Source organism: Rattus norvegicus, chromosome 10 (genome assembly GCF_021556685.1).
Source record: "Rattus norvegicus strain SHRSP/BbbUtx chromosome 10, alternate assembly SHRSP_T2T, whole genome shotgun sequence".
Taxonomy (NCBI): Eukaryota; Metazoa; Chordata; class Mammalia; order Rodentia; family Muridae; genus Rattus; species Rattus norvegicus.
This window is the reverse complement of record NC_141543.1, coordinates 20,192,867-20,215,525: the sequence shown is the minus strand read 5'-3', so window position 1 is coordinate 20,215,525 and position 22,659 is coordinate 20,192,867. Positions and strand designations below refer to the sequence as shown.

General features: G+C 49.3%; 1 protein-coding gene across 13 annotated transcripts in view; it reads right to left on the bottom strand.

Annotated features, from left to right (window-relative positions):
- Nucleotides 1–22,002, bottom strand: part of Unkl (unk like zinc finger) — a 45,865-nt gene extending 23,863 nt beyond the window's left edge. For 4 of the 13 annotated variants that reach the window (XR_015630510.1, XR_015630511.1, XM_087571509.1 and 1 more), the window contains exons 1-7: nucleotides 21,903–21,992; nucleotides 20,753–20,859; nucleotides 8,009–8,185; nucleotides 6,756–6,889; nucleotides 3,487–3,622; nucleotides 1,642–1,759; nucleotides 207–291 (exon numbers count right to left, since the gene is read on the bottom strand). Coding sequence is in view for 6 of the 13 variants with exons in the window: in XM_087571509.1 (XP_087427635.1) it covers nucleotides 207–291; nucleotides 1,642–1,759; nucleotides 3,487–3,622; nucleotides 6,756–6,795 (379 nt within the window). In the remaining 7 variants the exon portion in view is untranslated. 13 annotated transcript variants of the gene reach the window in all.
- Nucleotides 22,003–22,659: the final 657 nt, after the last annotated feature.

Below are 22,659 nucleotides of genomic sequence, written 5' to 3'. Positions count from 1 at the left end.
GCCCCCACCCTGGCCATCTAAACGGGCATTACATTATTCCCAGATATGCCTGGTCCCCAGGTCACAGTGTCTAGACATCGCTCTTTCCTCATCCTCATAGATGGCTTTGGATGAGCCAAAACTCAGTGACCCTCTGTGGTGCTGCATGATGAGATACTTGGTCACAGGGAGGCTGAGGTGGCCTGGGGCTTTGGTTGTCTACTTACTCTCAATGTGTGCAAAGGCACAGAACGGGCCCCGAGGGCAGTAGCCAGTTTGGCGCATATCGTTGCATTTTGTAGATTTGTAGATCTAGAAAATCAGACAAAACATGGAGGCTTAGTGACCTGCTTCCTGTGAGAAGCACAGCTGGATGCTCAGAACACAGGAGCAAATGACCATGTGTCTTCCAGCTGCAGAACAAATATGTGGTATCTACAAAGGCTCATGGAAGGCCTTGGGGCAGGGGGCTCAGCACTAGAAGATGGTGGAACGCTGGCAAGGCAAGGCCTACTGCAAGGCCCCTGTAACTATGAGATGTGCTCAAGATGGTGGATGGGAACCTCCAAATCTTCAAGCTACATAAACCTTTTCTTCCTAATGATAGAAAGATGGCTACCACACTGTTCACCCCTACATGTTCTTCATCCTGAAAACCCTCTTCTCTGCAATGCATATTAGTCAGAGCCAAGAGACTCGGAAAGGTATCTAACTGGTATACAGCAGATGCTCAAGCAATGCCTGGTCAATGAATACAAGCACCTATCTTACAACCAGACTGCTCACTACTTCACCTACTGTACCATACTCACCATGGGGACCTGAGAAAGAACAGAGAAGACTGTGGCACCAGGAACTGCACCCCAGAGGCCAACATTTCTCCAGATACCGAACACCACCACCCGCTAAGGAGGCTTAGGGAGGACTCGACAACAGCCCCTGCACTAGCACACTCAGGCCTGCATGTAGCCCAGGTCCTTCAGTTCCTCCTAGGCCCACTTACCTGCAATCTTAAATGCCTGAGGACAGTTTGTTTGCTGATTTGCTTTTTCTATTATCTAATTTATGTATTCGACTCACAGCCCCCTTTAAACATTTCCTCCCCCTGCTTATTCATTTTAATTCAAATCTGAAGGCATTCACTCTGCTTGGTGACTGAGCAGCCAGGGAGAACTCCTAAGGACAGGACCAAATACCTCTCTAGAGTATTCCACTGGACAGACAGTCCCTCCCAGCCATGTGGTGACCTCTGAACCCCTGGAATATCCTCGCTGTGAGCGTCTGTTGCTCAGGGATAGGCAGTTCATCTCACATAGCACGCAGGGTGAAGTTGTAGGCTATACTCCATCAACTGGACCTCAGTAGATACAGGAAACAGGGCAGCAAGTGCCGGGGGAGTGCGGGGGGAGGGACTCTCTAGGAAAGACTGTCCCTTCCTGGTTATACACCCTGTTCTGGGAGAAGGATGTGCTCTTCTCACTTCATGGGATCCTTCCTGCCTCCCTGCTCCCACCCCCCATCCCTAACTCCTCCTTAGGCTGATTTAACTCATCTCACAGCATGTGGCATTTCTGAGTCCTACATGCCCTTCCGGTGAGGATCCCACACACAGCCAGCCCCTGAGTTATCAGCAGTCCTGTCAGGGCCCTGACCAATGCTTACCTCAGGATGGAACTGCTGCTCCGTGCGGGAATGGCAGTATTGACAGCTGTCCCCAACGTCACACCGTGAGGGCTCACCCCACTCGTCACCGTGCTTCACACTAGGGCAGGGCGTAGACCTAGAACAGGAAGAGCATAACCTGTGTGTTCAGAATCTGGTTCCCAACACAGAGGACAGAAGGCAGGTGAACCTACAGTGACCACGCTCCCCCTCAGGGATGCAAAAGCAAAGAGGGTGTCTACTCCCAAGTTGGGTGACCCAGGGTGGAGCATGGGGTGAGGTGGCCCAAGGCCCTGCCTTCTGCTGTAAAATAGAATCTGAGACTTGATGCTGTTTTTAAGACTTAATCAGGTTACTAACCACATTCCACACTCTTCCCATGCTTTCTGGAAACTTCAAAGTCATTCAGTTTGGGTTTTTAGTCAAAATTCCCACCTCTAGAACTCATTTTTTTTTAAAAAACTCGATTTTCCATCCTTTTTTACAATGATATCCATTGGTTCTCTTAAGGCCAGGCAGTAGTGATGATACCATTTATTTATATTATTGCTGGTTTTCTGTTCAGGTCTCCTGACCCTGAAGCTATTCAGAGAGCAGTGAAGTCACCATCTTTGTCTATCAGAAGAGCAGTGTCCCTAGGCACTCGAGAGGACATGGGATTACTACAAAGAGGAGAGGGTAGCCTTCTGCAAGGACAAGGTCTAGGCTGTAAGGAAATCTGTGGGGATCGAGGACTGGGCCACCCTAAGTGCAGATTGCAAGTCCAAAGGAGAAGAGGCCAGCGAAACAGAGGGGTGGCTGGAGCAGAGTGGGTGATGTTTTGGAAGATGGGGGACTATCAGCCTGATGGGACCCCAACCCAGAGGCAGGTGGAAATCAGGAAGGTAAGGAGTTCAGCACCCCCAGAACTCAGCCGCTAGGACTCAGTGCCCTGCTATCAGCCTGGAAGGTGAGCTCCATCTCAATCCCAGAAAAGCCAAAGGTGCAGTGACTGCTGGGTGAGGTGCAGTGACGGCTGGGTGGGGTGTGGTGATGGGTGGGTGGGGTGCAGTGACGGCTGGGTGGGGTGCAATGACGGCTGGGTGGGGTGCAGTGACGGCTGGGTGGGGTGCAGTGCTGGGTGGGGTGCAGTGCTGGGTGGGGTGCAGTGACGGCTGGGTGGGGTGCGGTGACGGCTGGGTGGGGTGCGGTGATGGCTGGGTGGGGTGCGGTGACGGCTGGGTGGGGTGCAGTGACGGCTGGGTGGGGTGCAGTGACAGCTGGGTGGGGTATAGTCCTTACATTACAGGGGTGATTCACTGTACAAGGGTGGGGTATTCCCAGAAGTGCCAGTAAAAACACAGAAGATGCTGGACACAGAGAGGGGTGTGCCCAGCTGTGTTCCCCATCACCTAGAGGGGTACCGGGGGAGGATCATGTGAGAACCACCGTGGCTGAGTGAAAAGCCACCTAGACCCCAGCTTTGCCCTCACTTCTTGCCCCTACAACAGATCAATAGATGCTCAAACCTTCACTTTGTCTCTAACAAGCCCAGCCCCTTAAGACATCTTCCTTGCCTGTGAGTGACAGAGTGCTGAGCAGGGAATCCTCAATGGGAGAAGTCTAAGAGTGGGCATCTCTATGACAACTGCGTGGAAAGTGCTCCCCATCCCTAGCATGGGCTGCAAGGGTCACAGCAAAGGAGTGAAGAAACCTCAGGGCCCTGCATCTGTCAAGAGACAGCAGGGCCTACGGAGCCATGAGGTCAGTGGCTACAACACAGTATCTATAGAGCCAGAGTGAGCTTCTAATGGGGAAGACTTGGGAGACTGCTCAGGGTCCTACTCTCTGTGGTCCCGAGCCCACCTGTACTGGAACCTCCTGGGGTTCCGACGTCGGTCTCTGCTGTTGTGGTAATGTGGACAGGCGTAGCCCTGGCGACATAGGCGTGGTGGCTTCGGGCACTGCTCGGTCTTATAGCTGCCCAACACAAAGTTACTGTCTGGAAAACAGATGCAAGAAAACCTGGCCTTGAGCACTCACAGTGACATTAGACACAGCAGCCCAAAGTACAGACAGCCACCCACCCGTCACCATTAAGTAGGTAAGCAAACACAGTCCATCCATGAGGAAGGACCAGAGCTGCTGTACTGTGGACTGCCCTAAAAACCGTACACAGTAGGAGATGAGACAACAATCACCAGAAGGCAGGGAAGCCCTGTAACTGGGATAGTATTCTTCTAGGAACTGACTGCTCAGGTGGTAGATAGCTATGCACAAAGCTTGGGTTTAGTCCCACAGTGACATGGGAATGGTGGCATGTGCCTGTAATCCCAGCACTTGAGAGGTATAGACAGAAGTATCAGACATTCAAGTTTATTTTTAGTTACATGGCAAGTTCAAGGTTGCCCCTGATGAAATGAGACCCTGTCTCAAAATGGAAACAAGAAAATCAAATGTCAATCAAGCCATAGTCACATTAGTGTGTGACCATATTAAAAATCACTGGGGGTTGGGGATTTAGCTGAGCAGTAGAGCGCTTGCCTAGCAAGTGCAAGGCCCTGGGTTCAGTCCCCAGCTCCGAAAAAAAAAAGAAAAAAAAAAGAAAAAAAAATCACTGATAGGCTGAGGGGATGGCTTTGTGGCTTTAAGCACTTGCTGTGCAAGCATGAGGACCAGAGTTCAAATTCTCAGTCTTCATGTAAATTCCAGTGGGCATGCAGCCTGCCCACAATTCCATCACTCAGAATGCAGATCAAGTGAGCCATGAGTATAATTTAGAGACTCGGTATCAATGAATACAAGGAGAGAGCGTGACAGAGGCTACCATGTGATGTCAGCCTCAGGCTCCCACACAACACACATGCACGAACACTCACCCACACACACATCCACAGGCATGCACACCCCCAGCCCCCACACAAATAAACCACCACGATAACACAGAGCTTTTTTGAGAATATCCTTGTCCCAGTTCATGCTCCCATTCTCAGGGGTGCCTTCTCTCTCTTAAACGGTTTCTATTATCATAAAAGAACAACAAATCAGCCTGCTGAGACATAAGCCTGACCTCCACAGGTTTGGGCAATGCAGGCCTGCCCAATGGTCAGGTGACTGGTTCTACTCTGAACTCTGTCAATAAGGCTGGGGTGCACAGGGAACATAGGGAAAGCTCTGGATCTTCTCATGTTTGCTCTGACTACAGAACTGCTCTAAAAATACTTTTAGGCCACTGAGATATCTCGGCAGGCAGAAGCAGTGACTGCACAAACCTGGCAACTTGAATTCAATCTCTAGAACTCACAATGGAAGGAGAAAACTGATCCCCAAAAGTTGTCTTCTGGGTTCTCCCCAAGCACTTGCATGCCCACTCCCACCTCTGATGATGATGGTGGTGGTGATAGTGATGATGGAGGAGGAGAAATGCCTACTTTTAAAAATGCTTAACACTAGCCAAGTGGAGGTGGCACAAGCCTTTTAATCCCAACACTTGAGAGGCAGAGGCAGAAGCAGGTAGATCTGTAAGTTCAAAGCCAGCCTGGTCTACAGAGTGAGTTCCAGGACAGCCAGGGCTACACAGGGAAACCCAGTCTCAAGTGGGGGGAAAAAAAAGCTTAATGTTTTTTAAAAAACATTACACATAATCTAGACTGGCTTTGAACTCAATCCCCTGTGCCTGCGTCCCCAGTGCTGTGGGTAGAGATGTGAGTCAAGCTCTTGCTGAGGCTGTACTGAAGATAAGCCATGGACCTAATGCCCGGACAAGCGGTCCGGCCCTGAGCCACACACACTCAGCTATTTCACGCTCTATTTTGAGAGAAGGTCCCGTTAATTGCCCAGACTGACCTTAAACTTGCTCTGTAGTTTAAACTGGCCTAGATTTTGCAATCCTGCTCAAACCCAGCCTCCTAAGGTACAAGGTTACAGGTATGTACTAACCACATCCAGCTCAGTATCTACGTTAACTCTATGAAGCAGTTTTAGTATGTACACCCAGGCTGGTCTTGAGTTCATGATCATCCTGCATCAGCCACCTGAATGCTGGACTCAAAGTGTGCATCACGTCTGCATAAAAATGATTAACTTTGTCAGGCATGGTGGCACGTCTTTAATCTTAGCACTCATGAGGCCGAGGCAGGCGGGTCTCTATTGAGTTTGAGACCAGCCTGGTCTACATGGTGCATTCCAGGAAAGCCAGAGCTACATTGTAAGACCCTATTTCAAAACAAAAGAACAACATCAACAACAACAAAGACGACAACACAACTACTCTGAGGCTGGCTGCGCTGGCTCACACCTCTAATTCCAGCACTAGAGAACTCACAGGGATCCTCCCTCACAGGGATCCTCCTGCCTGTCTCCTGAGTGCTGGGATTAAGGCAAACACCATCACTGCCAGGCTCACTGATCTTTTTTTAACTGTGAGGCATCTCTCTAGCCCCTCATGTCTTACTTTCTGGAACCCAGAGTTTACTAATTGGCTAAACTGGCTGGGTTGTAAACCTTCAGGATCTGTAGCTCCCTAGTGCTTGGATTACAGGCCTGTGCTGCAACACCCAGGTTTTCTTGGGAATCCCAGGCGTCCAGACTCAGATCCCTGTGCTTGTACAGCAAGCCCTGTACTCAGAGTCATCTCCCCTAAAGTGGTGAATTTTATGCATATTTTATCACAAAGAAGACTGCTATTCTTTACAATCATCCTTGTGGAACCTGCAGAGGATGGCTCACAGCTCCAAAGGACAAGTCCAAGGACAGACAAACGTCTGACCGAAACCCAGGCACAGGTAGGTGGGTCTGACTTTAATGGGCAGGTGGCAGCAGACACCAAACAGCAATGTGCTGGTACAGGCTGCCTGGAAGTTGCTGTGGGTCCTGAACACTTCCCTTAGCCCCACAGCCAACCAATGCCACCCACCAAGACATCAGGTCGCCTGATGGGTTCAGTAGAGTCTGAGGCCAGCTGGGTAGGTTTAAATCCCACATGGCCACTTGTTTCCTAAATGGGTCACAGTTAGCAGTGGACTGAGGAACTTTTCCACCTGTCCTTCTCTAGTTTAAGAACTCATGAATGGAGCAGGTACCAAGCGAAAGGCCATGGCTCTCCCCTGCAAGTACTACAGCAATCCCAGGCTTACCTTGCCACCGAGGATCCTCACCCAGGATCTTCTCGATCATGGCCTGGCTGGCCAAGACCCCAGGCTGCAGGTCAGGCACACCGTCCCCTCCGCTGAGCTGGCCATTTTGCAGGGCTTCCTGAGCCTGAAGCTCCCTGCAACCAACAGCACAGTACAGCAGTTATAGCCTGAGGTTCCTGAGAGTGGGGCGAGCCAGCAGGACGAATGGCTCCAGAACCGCTCAGTCTGTCACCTCACCAACACTGCCTGAGGGTTTAGAGGCAGACACAGCCGCATCAGGCCCAGCAGCCTTGTCTTCGGACACCAGTCCTATCACAAATTGCAACTTTAGAACTGGTTCATTTAGAAAAGATCTGCCCCGACTCCCCATCCCTTCCTTCTATTTTAAACAAGGTTATTTAAACAAGGTTGATGTAACTGTCCTAGAACTTGCTATGTTCTGCCTCTAAAGCACTAGGACTAAAGGTGTGCACAGCCACAACTGACTCTTTTTTCTTTTGCTTTTTTGGAGAAGAGGGGCTCTCCCTGCTGTAACTCAGAATGTACCAATATTTATCAAGTCACCATATGTCACAGGCCAGCCTTGAACTCATGGCAGCCTGAGCCTGACTTAGCCTCCTGAGTGTTAGGCTATACAGGTGTGAGCTCAGGAAGGAGCTTTCCACAGCAGTGGGGCAGACATGGTATTCCTTTATCTAGACCAGCAATTCTCAACCTGTGGGTCGATGCCCCCTCAGCAAACCTCCCCCTCCAGAAGTATTTACATTACACCTCATAACAGTAGCAACTTTACAGTTATGAAGTAGCAATAAAAGTAATTTATGGTTGAGGGCCAGCACAACATGAGGAACTGTATTAAAGAGTTGCGGTGTTAGGAAGGTTGGGAACCGCTGGTCTAGACAGAAAGCCTTGGACCTTTGTTCCAATTTGTGGCTCACAATACACAAGGAAGCACTGAGAATGTATCGGGGAGGCCGGGACGGAACTCAGCTGCTAGAGTGCTTGCATAGCACACATGAAATCCTGGGTCTGTTCCCTAGCCTACATAAATTGGGTGTGGTGGCAAACTCTGTAATCTTAGCTCTCCAGAGGGAGTGACAAGAGGAAAGGGAGTTTGAGGCCACTGTGGGATACGCAGGAGATTTTGTCCCCAAAACAGTAACTCAATAAAACGGGCTCAGAAGGAGATGCTTCGAAACAATAATGGTGGAGGCAGCAGTGGTGAGCTGGTCCCTAGCTAAGTACCAACTCACCTGATGTCACACACAGGCGGCCGAAGGTCCAGGGGCCCGTGTGCGAAGGCACAGTGCAGCCCATTCTTCACACAGTGACCCCGTGCATCTGTCTCGTGAATACACGTGCCCGTCTTGTAGTAGCGTAGGTGGTACTTGCGCTCCGTGTCCCCAGTTGTTCGATGCAGGTAAGGGCATCTGGGAAGCAGAGGGATGAACACTGACAAGTTCTTGTGGACCTAGCTGACCCTGCACTCCACTTGCCTCCGACTGACACTTGTGGAGTGGCTGTTTCTACATTCCTGCATACCAAGGTCTGCTCTGACCAGAAATGACGCCATTCAACAAGTACCTGTCCCCAACTCCACAACCCCTCCCAAGGTGCTCAGACCTCATCTGATATACACAGTAGAAAAACACTGATTCCCATCAAAGCCATTCTCCTTGGTGACTCTTGGCCTTCAACTCAGAATAATCTGCTTGCCAAAAGTATACATGCTGAGGTGTGCTATCTTTCCATATTTTACACCATGCACTGCTACTGGTGCTGGTCAGTTTTTTGTCAACCTGACACAAGCCAGGATAGTCAGGAACCAGGGAACCCCAATTAAGAAAATGCCTCCGTCAGACGGACCTGCAAAAAACCTGTGAAGCATTTTTTTTTGACTGACAATCGATATGGGAAGCGCCAACCCTGGGCAGGTAAGCGGTCCTAGATATATGACAGCAAACTAAGCCAGATGATGGAGTAGTGTATGCTTTTTAATGCCTGCACTCTAGAGGCAGAGGGGCAGAGGGGCAGAGGGGCAGAGAGGCAGAGAGGCAGAGAGGCAGAAAGGCAGAGAGGCGCAGGGGCAGGGGCAGGGGCAGGGGCAGGGGCAGGGGCAGAGGCAGGGGCAGAGGCAGAGGCAGAGGCAGAGGCAGAGGCAGAGGCAGAGGCAGATCTCTGAGGTAGAAGTCAGTGTGGTCTACAGAGTGAGTTCCAGACAGCCAGGGCTGAGCAGAGAAGCCCTGTATCAAACAAACAGAAAGAAAGAAAAAGAAAGCAAACTGAGCAAGCCCCAGAGAACAGGATTGAAAGCAGTTTTTCTGGGGTGTCTGCTTCAGTCTGTCTCAAATTCCCTCAGTGATGGACTCTGATGTAAGTGGGCCAAATAAACCCTTTTCTCCCCCAAATTGTTTTGGGTCAAAATGTTTACCACAGAAGAAAAGCAAACTAAGACATTATCCTTATTATCATTCATTGCTATGCCAAAATCCAGATAAACAAAGACTTCTGACTCGAGAAATTTACAGGCTCTCTTTATAGACCAGGCTGGCCTCCAAGTCACAGAGACCTGCCTGTCTCTGCCTCCCAAGTCCTGGGATTAAAGACGTGCACCCCCCACTTCTTTATTGATTGTACTGGCTGGTTGTGTGTGTCAACTTGACACAAGCTGGAGTTCTCACAGAGAAAGGAGCCTTTCTTGAGGAAATGTCTTCATGAGACCCAGCTGTAAGGCATTTTCTCAATTAGTGATCAAAGGGGGAGGACCTACTATGGGTGGTGCTGTCCCTGGGCTGGTGGTCCTGAGTTCTATAAGAGAGCAAGCTGAGCAAACCAGGGAAAGCAAGCCAGTAAGAAACATCCCTCCATGGCCTCTGCATCAGCTCCTGCTCTCTGACCTGCTTGAGTTCCAGTCCTGACTTCCTTTGGTGATGAGCAGCAACTTGGAAGTGTAAGCTGAATTAACCCTTTCCTCCCAACCCTGCTTCTTGGTCATGATGTTTTGTGCAGAAATAGAAACCCTGACTAAGGGGCTGGGGATTTAGCTCAGTGGTAGAGCGCTTACCTAGGAAGCGCAAGGCCCTGGGTTCGGTCCCCAGCTCCGAAAAAAAGAACCAAAAAAAAAAAAAAAAAAAAAAAAGAAACCCTGACTAAGACACTGATTTTTATTTTATTTAATCTTACCATATTGTTGAGACAACCTTATGTCTGTCCCCCTCACCCCCAGGAATTGAACCCAGGACTATATTCATACTATGCAAGTACTCTTAGCACTGAACTGCAGCTCCTGCCCTCCTTTACTGATTTTAAAATAAAAATATCTCCAAGAAAAGAGAAACTTAATTTGGTTATAAATAAGCATTAAAGGGCCAGCACACAGGGGTTGGGGATTTAGCTCAGTGGTAGAGCGCTTGCCTAGCAAGCGCAAGGCCCTGGGTTCGGTCCCCAGCTCCGAAAAAAAGAAAAGGGGGAAAAAAAAAAAAAAAGGGCCAGCACACAGACTCTGGAAGGACCAAGGGAAACCTCACGTCTCTAGCAGCTACACCACAAAAGCAGCAAGCACCTGCCAAAGCTGTGACCATCTCTCCTCTCAAACCGGAGGTAAAGTTCCCTGCCTCCTTTGTATTGTGAGACAGGCTGTATGTATCCCAGGCTGGCCTTGAACTCCTAATTCTATCTCTATCCCTCAAGTGACAGAATTACAGATATATGCCACTATGGGCCACTACACTTGACCTTTACCTATTTTTTTTCCAATTAAATTTTTTTTAAGTTTTTACTTTCTGAAAAATATTTTATTACATTATTTATTATTTTCTGTATGTGTCCAACAACCCCAGAGTCTGTTCCTTCCAGGACTTAATTCACAATGTTGTTTGGTGTCAGGAACCTTTATCTAAGCCATTTCATCTGTTCTGAATTTAAAAAAAAAATAATTCTTTTAGACAGGATCTCACTAGGTAGATGTGTATGGCTTTAAACTCAGAGATCTCCTGCCTCTGTCTCCTGAGTACTGGGAGTAAAGGTGTGCACCACTGCTCTTGGTCCCAACTAACACTCTCAAATGTACATTCCTGCCATGTACACAGGCCAGATTCTCTTTCTGACAAGTTATTGTCAGAGAAGGTGGGGTGGTCTGAGTCCGCATCCGGATGCTTTCCAGGAAGGAGGAAAAAGGAGTCTTAGTAGATTAACAGGGCCACAGACCTGGTCAAGAAGAACAAAGCCAGGGTTGGGGATTTAGCTCAGCGGTAGAGTGCTTGCCTAGCAAGCGCAAGGCCCTGGGTTCGGTCCTCAGCTCCGAAAAAAACAAAAAAGAAAAAAAAAAAAAAGAAGAACAAAGCCTGGACCTGGGGCAAAAGGAAGAGATAGGGCGACCTCATGTCACAATCACATAGCAGGTCCAAGACCATACACTGACAGAAGAGTCGTAAACAACCTAGAGAACCAAGGGCACAAAGAAGCCTCACGCTGTGTGTGTGCCCGTGCATGCGTGCGTGCATGCGTGTATGTGTGTGCGTGTGTAGACAGATGAGGACAATACTGCACACCTGAATGACCCCACCTCCACTCCTGCACACATCTGCCTTTGTAGTCCCCAGGGATGTCTCCATTCCAGTGGTTTTTCTACTCTAACTGACTCCCATCAGAGAAGGGGGACACAGAAAGACATCACTCCAAGGGGACTGCAGAGACAACTTACCCACCCCTATCCATCCTCCCAATTTTACACTGAAATTTATGTGCATTCCCCTAAGGGTTCTCTGACTTGTGCTGAGGGGCTCCTTGATTCTCCCTCCACTCTGGCGATCAGAGCACTGTCTGAGATTTCTCCCTGGGACGGTTGCCCTCCCACTCACTGCCTGGCACTCTTTTCTGCTTGGCCAGGCAGCCACTGCCCACTACTCCATGACCTCAAGTTGAGCTAGGACCAAATGTAAAAGAATGCTTCAATGATGGGCATGTCTTAGTCCCAGCACTTGGGAGGAAGACGTCTCAAGTTTAAAGCCAACCCGATTTACATACTAAATTCATTAATTCAAAAGCTCACTGTGACTGACTTTGGCATGTAGAGAGAGGGCATCTCCCAAAAGAGATCTTCAGGGATTACTGCACACAGAAACCCGGGGACATTTGACAAGCACATGGTCCTTCCAGGGACATCCTCCAAGAGACTCCAGCTTGAAAGACGAGATTTACTAACAACTATGCACATTCTAAGCCGATGTGCCTGTCCTCCAAGCTAACATCTTTCAGGAGCTTCCTCCTGTCACCTCCCCCCTCTCCCCCGCCCTACTGTAAGGCAAGAGAGCTCATGCTAAGCTCAGTGAATCAAACCAGTAGCCTTGGAAGCACTTTTTACACCAGTCCCTTGCAGATCCCAGCTCAGTGCTCTCATTGTAATTCCATTAACCTGAGTATCCTGGAGACACCAGAGAGCATGTTTCCTCCAAAGCCGCCAATTCACAACTCCTACATACAATACTCTAGCCATGAGGGCTGCTCATGCCTCCCTTCACGGCAAAAGGCTGGCAGTACACACTCAACAGGGAAGGCCTTAGGCCTCACAAGTTTTTGTTTTTATCTGTTTATTTTTGAGACAGGGTCTTACTATGAAGGCTTGGTTGCCCTGGACTTTATAAATCAGGCTGGCCTTGAACTCACAGAGAGCTCCCTTCCTCTGGCTCCTGAGTGCTGGGATTAGAAATATGCACCATCATGACAGGTGTCCCACAGTTGGTACATGAAACACTGCACAAGGGTCTTTCCCCACAGGCATCATATGTAAGAACTGTGTGACAAACACCACAGCCATTGAGACAAGCCTCGCTGCTCTAAGCCTTAGAATGGAAAATCAGGCTGGGTGGTGGTGGTCTACTTCTTTAACCCCAGTTCTCAGTTATCAGAGGCAGGCGGATCTCTGAGTTTAAGGACAGCATGATCTACAAATTGAATTCCAGGACAGGCAGAGATACAAAGAGAAACCCTGTCTTTCTCACACAAAAACAAAGCAATAAAAACCAGGAAAAAAAAAAAAAAAAAGAGGGCTGGAGGGATGGCTCAGCGGTTAAGAGCACCCGACCACTCTTCCAGAGGTCCTGAGTTCAATTCCCAGCAACCACATGGTGGCTCACAACCATCTGTAATGGGATCCAATGCCCTCTCCTGGTGTGTCTGAAGATAGCATACAGTGTACTTATATATAATAAATGAATAAAAAAAAAAAAGAAAAAAGAAAGAAAGGAAGGAAGGAAGGGATGGGGGAAGGGAGAGAGAGAGGGAGAGAGGGAGGGAGGGAAAAAGGGAGAAATCAAGAGGCTGCAGAGATGGCCCAATGGGTAAGAGTAGATACTGCTCTCACAGAAGATTTTAGTTCTCAGACCCATTTGGTGGTCACGATCACCTGTAACTCTAGCTCCTGGGGGGTGGGGGGAAATCCAACATCTCCTGCCTCTGTGGGCTTCTACATATATCAACACATAAATAATTAAAATAATAAAAGTAATTAAAATTTGTTTTGTTTGTATTTAGAGACAGGATTTCTCTGTGCAGCCCTGGGTGTTATCTGTTTGTTGACCAGGGTGGCCTCAAAATCACAAAGATCCACCTGCCTCTGCTTTCTGAGGGGGTTAAAGGTATGTGTCACTATACCCAACCCACAAAAAATACTTTTAGGGGTGGAAAGATGGTTCAGTGGTTAAGAGCACTGGCTGCTTTCCCAAAGGATCTAGGTTTGATCTCCACTACCCACACGGCAGCTCACAAGTGTTTGTAACTACAAATTATCCAGTACCCTCATACTGATATACATGTAGGCAAAACACCAATTCACATGAAATAAAAACAAATTATTAAAAAAATTTTAAAATAAATTTAGAAGAGGAAGGGGAAGAAGGAAGAGAAGGAAGGAGGAAGGAGGGGAAAGGGGAAGGGGGAGGGGGAGAAGTGGCAACCTAGCAAGTTACCAACAATGTAGAAGTTTGAATAAGAATGGTCCCCACTGACTCATGTATCTGAATGGTTGGTCATCAGGGAGTGGCACTACTTGAGAGGGATGAGGAGGTGTGGCCTTGTTGGAAGAAGTCTGTCACTGGGAATGGGCTTTAAGGTTTCAAAAGCCTAAGCTAAGGTTAGTATCTCTCTCTTCTTGCTGCCTTTGGATCTGAACTCTCAGCTCCTTCTCCAGCACCACGTCTGCCTGTGCTGCCATGCTTCCTGCCATGCTTCCTGCTCTGGCGATACCAGATGAAACCTCTGAAGCCGGAAGCCCCAGTTAAATGCTTTCTTCTGTAAGAGCTGCTGTGGTCACTGCATCTTATCACAACAACAGAACACTGATCAAGACACACAGTTTCATCAAGAGCCACAATGAAAAAGTGTCCCCTCAGCTGCAGAAACCCATCTCGGCAACATCTCTGTTCCCAGGTGCCTCAAATGTCCTTAGGAGACGGAAAGGGGGGAACTGCCCCATGAACCAAGTAGGAAAGTGAGGCCTGATGCTCAGAAAAGGCAAAGCAAACAGGGTGTGGGAGATCATTTATAATTCTAGCAACACAGAGGCTGAGGCAGGAGGACTGCCAAAAGGTCAAACCTACTTTGTGTTTCAGAGTGAAAACCTGTCTGAACAACAAACTCAAACTCAAACTCAAACCAAACCAAACCAAACCAAACCAAACCAAACCAAACCAAACTCACAGCAAAGTTGCATCCAATTCATGAGAACAATTTCTATCAGAAACAAGACAAACAGAAGCTTTCAGCCAGCGACACCACCAGGGACAGTGCATAAATTAGACAATAGTCAGAGGGCACACGGTGGGGGGTGGGGGTGGGCTACATGAATCTTCCCTATCCAGACAACCATGAAGACATGCTCCTGGCTCCCTAGAAGAATCTGCCTGCTCTAGTTCAGGAAGACATCTTCAAACACCTAACCTTCCTAAGTAATGTACACCTGATCCCACAGAGGTAGCACACCTGCCCTCCCATAGGAATGGAGAGCTTCTGTCCTGTGTGTCAGTCCCATTCTCCTGCCCGGAAACTACCTCAAAAGAGAGGTACTGGTTGTGGTGGCCCATGATTTTAAGTATGTGGGAGGCAGAGACAGGAAACAGGCAGATCTCTGTGAGTTTAAAGTCCACCAAAGCCACATGGTAAGACCCTGTCTCAAGAAAACAGAAGGGGGGGCTGGAGAGATGGCTCAGCGGTTAAGAGCACCCGACTGCTCTTCCAGAGGTCATGAGTTCAATTCCCAGCAACCACATGGTGGCTCACAACCATCTGTAAAGAGATCTGATGCCCCCTTCTGGTGTATCTGAAGACAGCTACAGTGTACTTATATATATAATAAATAAAATAAATCTTAAAAAAAAAAAAAAAGAAAAAAAAAAAAGAAAACAGAAGGGGGATGTAGGAGGGGAGGGGGCGGAGACAGACACAGACTTGGCTTGCAGCCCCAGGAGCACCTGTGCTAGATGTGCACAGATATGAATGTAACCCTACCACCTGCCCTAGATGCTGCCTAATGGGCTTGGGAGACAGATCCACCACTAGTTAGTGAGCCGGCCAACCTAAGCAGGCCATTTGGAGCCTGAAGGCCAATTCCCATGGGGCTATCATTCAAGGTCAATCCTGGGAAAAGTCATGCCCACCAGACCAAAGGGCAAGTTGACAGACAGGAAGGGATGAAGCAGGAAGTAGGTATCCTTTGGGGCCAAACCCAGCAGCGAGGTAGTTTGTAGGGCTCTAATAGTTACCAAAGAACAGGCTGAATGGGAGGAGGCAGCAAGGGGGCAACTGCTTTGGTAGTTTGAATGTAACTGGCCCACAGGGAGTGGCCCTGCTAGGTGGTGTGACCTTGCTGGAGGAACTGTGTCACTGTGGAGGCAGGTTTGAGGTCTCCTTCTGTGGCCTACAAATCAAGATGTGGAACTCTCAGCTCCTTCCTCAGCCCCATGTCTGCCTGCATACCGCCATGCTTCCCGCCACCACAATAATGGACTGAACCTCTGAAACCGTAAGCCAGCCCCAACGAAATGTTTGCCTTTGTAAGAGTTGTCCTGATCATGGTGTCTTCACAGCAATGGAACCCTAACTAAGACATACAGTCACCAACAGGGAAGAGCCCACTGAGAATCTTAACCAGGAGAGACTGACAGCAAGCTTCCCCAAGAGGCTGTGTCCACAAGGGAGGGGTGGGAGGACTCTGTAGGGAGAGATCAAAGAGGGAAGGAGGAGGGTGCTCCCTGAGGTCAGGAAGGTAGGAAACCAGAAGGCAAGGGTAAGGATAGAAGAGGACCACAGAGACATGCTCCAGTGCTGCCCTCCTCCACAGGCGGGGAGCCCCAGCATGGACTGAGCCGACATCAAGAATAACCGATTGCTCACTTTACCTCACTGGTTAGGGGGCTTCACTCTGAGAAATGGAAGAATAACCGATTGCTCACTTTACCTCACTGGTTAGGGGGGCTTCACTCTGAGAAATGGTGATGTTTTAAAATAGTGCATTTGGGGCTGGAGAGACGGCTCAGCAGTTAAGAGCACTGACTGCTCTTCCAGCAGTCCCGAGTTCAAATCCCAGCAACCACATGGTGGCTCACAACCATCTGTAATGGGATCTGATGCCCTCTTCTGGCCTACAGGCATATATGCAGGAAGAACATTGTGTACATAATAAATAAATAAATCTTTAAAAGAAAAAATGGGTTTGTTGGGCTTGGCATGTGGCTCAGAGGCAAACCCTAACTTTCTTGAGGACCTGCGTTCTGCTTCAGTACTGCAATAAATGTTTATTAACTGCTTGGTAGTACTATGCAAAAACTAAATACATCCAAGACCCCGAAATAAAGGGAAAGCCCCACCATCATTGCTCTGGAAGGTACTATCTAATTTATAATTTCTATAGCAACCCTGCAGGAGCCAGAAGATGCAATTCAATAAGAGAAACTCTAGCCATTCCACATGTGCAGCGGTGGGGAAGTCCTCAGTAATTACTAAGCAGAGATCCCCAGTGGAGGCAGCCTGTCGAACGCTTCCTGAGGGGCAGACCATTCCATGTGCTCTAGATGAGCCACAAACAAAAATCTTCCCTAAGACACATCTGACCCTTAAGTGTCAGATTCACGGAACACAAACCGAGTGGCAAGCATCCGCACGGTCCACTCAGGTCTGCTAACAATGAACTGCAAGCCACTGAGCCTGAGTATCAGCACACGTCTAACAACTGTGTGTGGCTAATTACCACTTGTACACAGCTGAAGAGGATCAGCAGTAGGCTGATGTCCAGTGCAGCACAGTTCATGCCAGTAAGAACGGACACACTGTGGATGCCCAGCTGTGACGTGCTCCAATACCAGGACAGCTGTTTCAGAATGGCTGAGACATGACTGACTGTTTTTTTTTTTTGGTTCTTTTTTTCGGAGCTGGGAACCGAACCCAGGGCCTTGCGCTTCCTAGGCAAGCGCTCTACCACTGAGCTAAATCCCCAACCCCAACTGATTTTCTTTTTAGACTCATTTTAGTGTATGAGTGTCATGCCTGCATGTTTACCTGTATAGTGTGTGTGTGTGTGTGTGTGTGTGTGTGTGTGTGTGTGTGTGTGTGTGTGTGTTTGTATGTGTGTCTGTCTGACATCTGTAGTAGAGTGTCAAGATTCCTGGACCTGGAGTCATAAGTGGGTTGTGAAATGCCATGTGGGTGCTGAGAACTGAGCCCAGGTCGTCTGGAAGTCCGACAAGTGCCCTTACCCACTAAGCTTACCTTTTGGCCCAAGACATGCTTTCTTTTTACAAATTAAAATTATCACTGGGGACACCAGGAGATATCCGCAGGCTACACTCTAAGACAAGGTCAGGCAAGGCTGGGACCGTTCACCTCATGCGTTCCTGCTTCAAGCTCAGGGAGCAACAGTCCCAAGGTGACTAAGAACATGGGAAACTAGGAACCGGGCCTGGATCTCAGCGAGTCACCTGTCTTCTAAGGATCCAAGGATCCAGTTCAGAGGACTTAAGTAGCACAGCTCTGGCAGATTAAATACCATAGGTGGTTACATGTCTTCAAGCTAGTACTTAGGAGGCAGAGGCAAATGGATCTCTGTGAGTTCAAAGCCAGCCTGGTCAACATAGTAAGTTCCAAGACAGCCAGACGTAATTTCTATGGCAACCCTGCATGAGCCAGAAGACAGTACACAGCTATGGCCACAGTGTGTCCATAGTGAGTTCCAGGACAGCTACATAAAGACTACATCTAAAAATAAGTATATTGTATGTATTTAGAGTGTGTGTGTGTGTGCAAACATGCATATGTGCTATAGCATATGTACAGATGTCAAAGCATAATCTTTTTTCTATTATGTATGAATTTTCTTCTTCCATTATGTGAGTCCCAGGGATAAAGTTTAAATCATCAAGCTTGGTAACAAATGCTTTTGCCCACTGAACTATATTGCTGGCTCTAAAAGACTGTAACTGAAGAGCAGAAGGCTACACTATTTAGTTTGGCCCTCACCCTATATTAACACCAACTATATACACACTAAAAACCTTTCTGTGAGGGGCTGGAGAGATGGCTCAGCAGTTAGGACCACGTGCTGCTCTAGCAGAGGATCCAAGTGAGCTTCTAGAATTCACGACCATCTGTAACTTGACAGCCAGCAGATCCTCCAGCCTTTGTGGGCTCCGGAACACTTGTGTACACACGCACACACACAAAATTAAAAATACAATCTTGAAAAAAGATCAGTGAGGGGGTTGGGGATTTAGCTCAGTGGTAGAGCGCTTGCCTAGCAAGCGCAAGGCCCTGGGTTCGGTCCCCAGCTCCGAAAAAAAGAAAAGAAAAGAAGAAAAAAAAAAGATCAGTGAGCCTGGCAGTGATGGTGTTTGCCTTAATCCCAGCACTCAGGAGACAGGCAGGAGGATCCCTGTGAGTTTGAGGCCTGCCTACCCTATAATCTGAGTTCCATGACAGCCAGGGCTAAACAGAGAAACCCTATCTCAGAAAAACAAAACAAAACAAAACAAAGCAAAACAAAACAAAGCCCAGTATCCTCATGAATACCTTTGGGCAAGCAATCTCTGGAAGTTTGAGGCTAGCCTGGTCTACACAGCAAGTTGTAGGCCACTCAGAGCTACACAGTCAGACACTAAGGAAAGCTAAGGATATACATCAGTCAAAGAGGGTTGCCTCTTAGGTTCTCTCCCTAATAACACATATATGACAACATCCATACTTTCTCCATTCTACAATCAATCAATCAATCAATCAATCAATCATCACAGCAGCACAATTCTGTATGGCTATTACGACAATTTTACAGGCACTAGATCCCTCCAAAGTGTCAAAAGACCAGGACTTTAAGACTGTTGCCAGGTAGCGGTGGTGCCTACCTTTAGTTCTAGCATTTGGGAAGCAGAAGCAAGTGGATCTGAGTTAGGGAGGACAGCCTGGTCTACAGAGTAAGTTCCAGAACAGCCAGGGCTACACAGAGAAATCATGTCTTTGGGGGGGGGGGGGGGGGGGGGAGGGAGAAAAAAAAAAACAGACCAATACTTCATCTCAGTGGAGGAAGCTACCCCCACATCCCCAAACCGCTCAAAGGAAGGATTTAACACCTCCTGATACTATGTTCCACCTCCCTCTGAACAAAGTCTCACTTGGACTTTCTCTGTCTTCCCGATTTCAAAACCAAGATGTTTGGAGCTGGAGAGAGAGCTCAGCTCGGTTAGTAAAATACTTGCCTTGAAAGCATAAAGACCTGAGTTTGATCCCCAGAACCCTGATTAAAAACAAAAGAATAAACACACACCCCCATACATACATACAAGCAGGCACGCGCACACACACACACACACGTACACACACACACATACATACATACACACACATACACACACACACACACACACACACGCAAATCCCAGTGCTGGGAAGGTTGAGACAGGTGGCCCCTGGCACCTGCTAGCAGGCCAACCAGCCTGGCCTATTTAACCAACTCCAGGCCAGTGAGAGACCCTATTTTAAAACAAGGTGAGGAACATGTAAGGTTAACCTGTGAACCCTAATCATGTATGTACGCACTGGCGTGTGAGCAACCACACACTTTGCACCTGCACACAGAAGCACACACATGCACACAAATAAAGACATCTGCTCATAACACCATTAGGAAACTTGTAAAATATAAACCAACCCAAACAAAACCTTGACTTACTAAAACCCGAAAGTGTTACATAAATGACAATGTGCAAATAAAACAACTTTCCTACCATTAAAAAAAAAAAAAAAAAACGAATGAGCTGAGAGTATCTCAGGGTTAGAGTCCTTGTCTGCATAAGCAAGATCACGGGTTCTAGTCCATACTCAATACCTTATTATTAATAAGAAAAAGCAAAGTCATCTCACAAATCCTTTTCAGGATAACAGCTCTGCTATCTTCTTTAAAATACATAGAGAAGCAGCAAGGAGACATTCCACGCTTACACGTTACACATTACACATTTAGAATTGATCGCACAAAACCGTTTTAAATCAGGTAGCTGCAAAATGTGGGCCCATTTTAAAGTAGAGCATTGGATGGGATAACGGTGGGAAGTGAATCAAAATCAGTTTGAATTACCAAACATCCTTCCCTACAACACACATAATCTTTCAGGAAAACTAGCTTACAAACGGGGGAACCCCTCAAGCACACATACTCTACTGACCCCTGGAAGTCTTGAATAAAACTAAGGTTCCCCTCTACAGGTGGTGGGTGTTAAAATGAATCAAGAAGACCAGTGCAGTGGCGTACACCTTTAATCCCATCACTTTAACGGGCCAAGACAGGTATTGCTCTAAGTTCGGGGCCAGCCTCTACATACAGTATTTCAGGACAGCCAGGGCTACATAAAGACTCCCTGTCTCAAAACAAAAATCAGAAACCTCAAAAACCTGTTGATCACAGAGTCAACACCAGTCCTGAGGGAAGGCCAGGAGCAGCCACCCACCGGAGCCCCACTTACTCGTCACCGTCGGGACACAGGCCGGTGGCCTCATCGTACTTGGAACAGTAAACGTCCGGGCTGTAGTTGAAGGTGCCATCGCGTCGTCGGAGCGGTCTGCGCCGACGCTGATTTAGGAAATGCCAATGGAAACAGGTGAACGGCCTGTGCTGGCTGCACTTATGCTGCAAAAACAGGGAGCACTGCTCTGTCCTAAACTCCTTTAGATACCTAAAAAGACAAACAGCGTTGCGGGCCGCAGCCGCCGCCGGCTGGAGGCCCCTGGGATGCGGCGGGGCAGGGTCCCAGACGCGAAGCCCCACCCCCACCCCGAGTCCATCTGACTGCCAAGGACCGGTACCCTCCTTTTTTCAAAGCACTCCGGGTGTCACTCCCCAACTCGGAGGCCAGGTGACTCCAGACAGCCAGACAGACTTTCCGCTCCCTGACCCCAAATACCACTTCCCAGTCCCCAGATAAGGAAGGTTCCCCGGACACGAGGCATAGAACTCCTCCTAGCAGGCCACCCCCAACTCTGATCCCAGGTAACTCCATAAAACTACACTCTATTCTCCGCCCCCTTCTAGTCCCTGACCCCTGGAGCCACCTCTGAATCCTCAGTCCCGGTCTCCCAACTCCTGCTGGACTGCCTTCACAGGTTCCAGATGGACTGCAAGCGCCACCCGCCCACACCAGGCGCAACCCCTCTTCTGCGCCGCAGAAACGACCCCCAGGCTCACAACCCAGGCCGCCGCTGGACTCTAGGTGCGGCTCCGCCCCCAACCCAGAGATCACCCCAGACCCCGGGCACCGCCTCTCAACCTCAGGCGGCGACTGCCCGAGTCCGGATGGCCGTGCGCCCACCTCCAGCCCAGGCGCGGCCCTGAGCTACAAACGCAGGCGCTGTTTCCCAGACTCCAGTCTGGCGCGTGGGGTCGCCTGAGACCAGGAGCAAGTCCAGCCCCCAACCCAGGGGTCACAGAAGACCCTGGGCGCTGCCACTCCACCTTAGGCGGCGTCCCGAGCCCTGACGGCGTGACCCACAAGGGCTGGCGGCGGGGGCGCGGGCGGGGCGCACCCTCAGCGGCGACACCCGGGCCCGTGGCGCGCGCGGGCCGCTGCTCTGCGCCGCAGCGCCCAGAAGGCCACGGACCGCAGCCCAGGCACTGACCTGTAGTGGGTTGGTTTCTCGGTCTGCGGGGGGGACCCGCTCAGCGCCGCCGCCGCAGCTTTCGAAACCGACGGCATTTTCAGTCAAAACAATGCAGCGCGCATGCGCCGCGCCGGCGCCCCCGGATCTCCCCCCCGCTCCGAGCCCCCTGCGCCCCCCGCCGCGCCGGCCACACCCCCAAGCACGCCGCGCCGGCCACGCCCCCGTCGACCCCTCGCCCACGCGCGCTGTACGACGGGGGTGACACACAGCATCTGCCGGCCCACCACGGCAGCAAGTTACAGGCGTGAAGCGGGACACGCCCGTTGGTGTAGAGTCCCCATGAGGGCCTCTGGGTCCTGGGCTGTTGTTGGACACAGGTTTCTTTTAGCTGGAAAACGTCTATAATTAGACTGTGGGGATGGTCGCCCCTGTATTAAATGCGTAAATTTAAGGATGACCCGAGTGTGAATTCTGTTGAGCCACTTTTCAAAAAAACACAATGAGGCTGCCAGAAGGGTAAAGGAGGTACAGGGTGATCAGGAACCGGAGTGATCTGGGAGCAACAGAATGCTGAATGCACGTGGGGGGCGGGGCTCAGAAGTGCTAGGATGAAATTGAGAGAACCCAGGGCTAGCATTCACTAGTGTGTAACTGTGTGGCATGAGACATTGTAAATGCAAGAAAAGTGATCACAGCTCCTCAGCCAACAGCGGGGTGCTCTGAGGGATAAAGTCTGGGCAGCAGGGCTGAAAGTGTTCTGAGAGGAAAGTGTTCT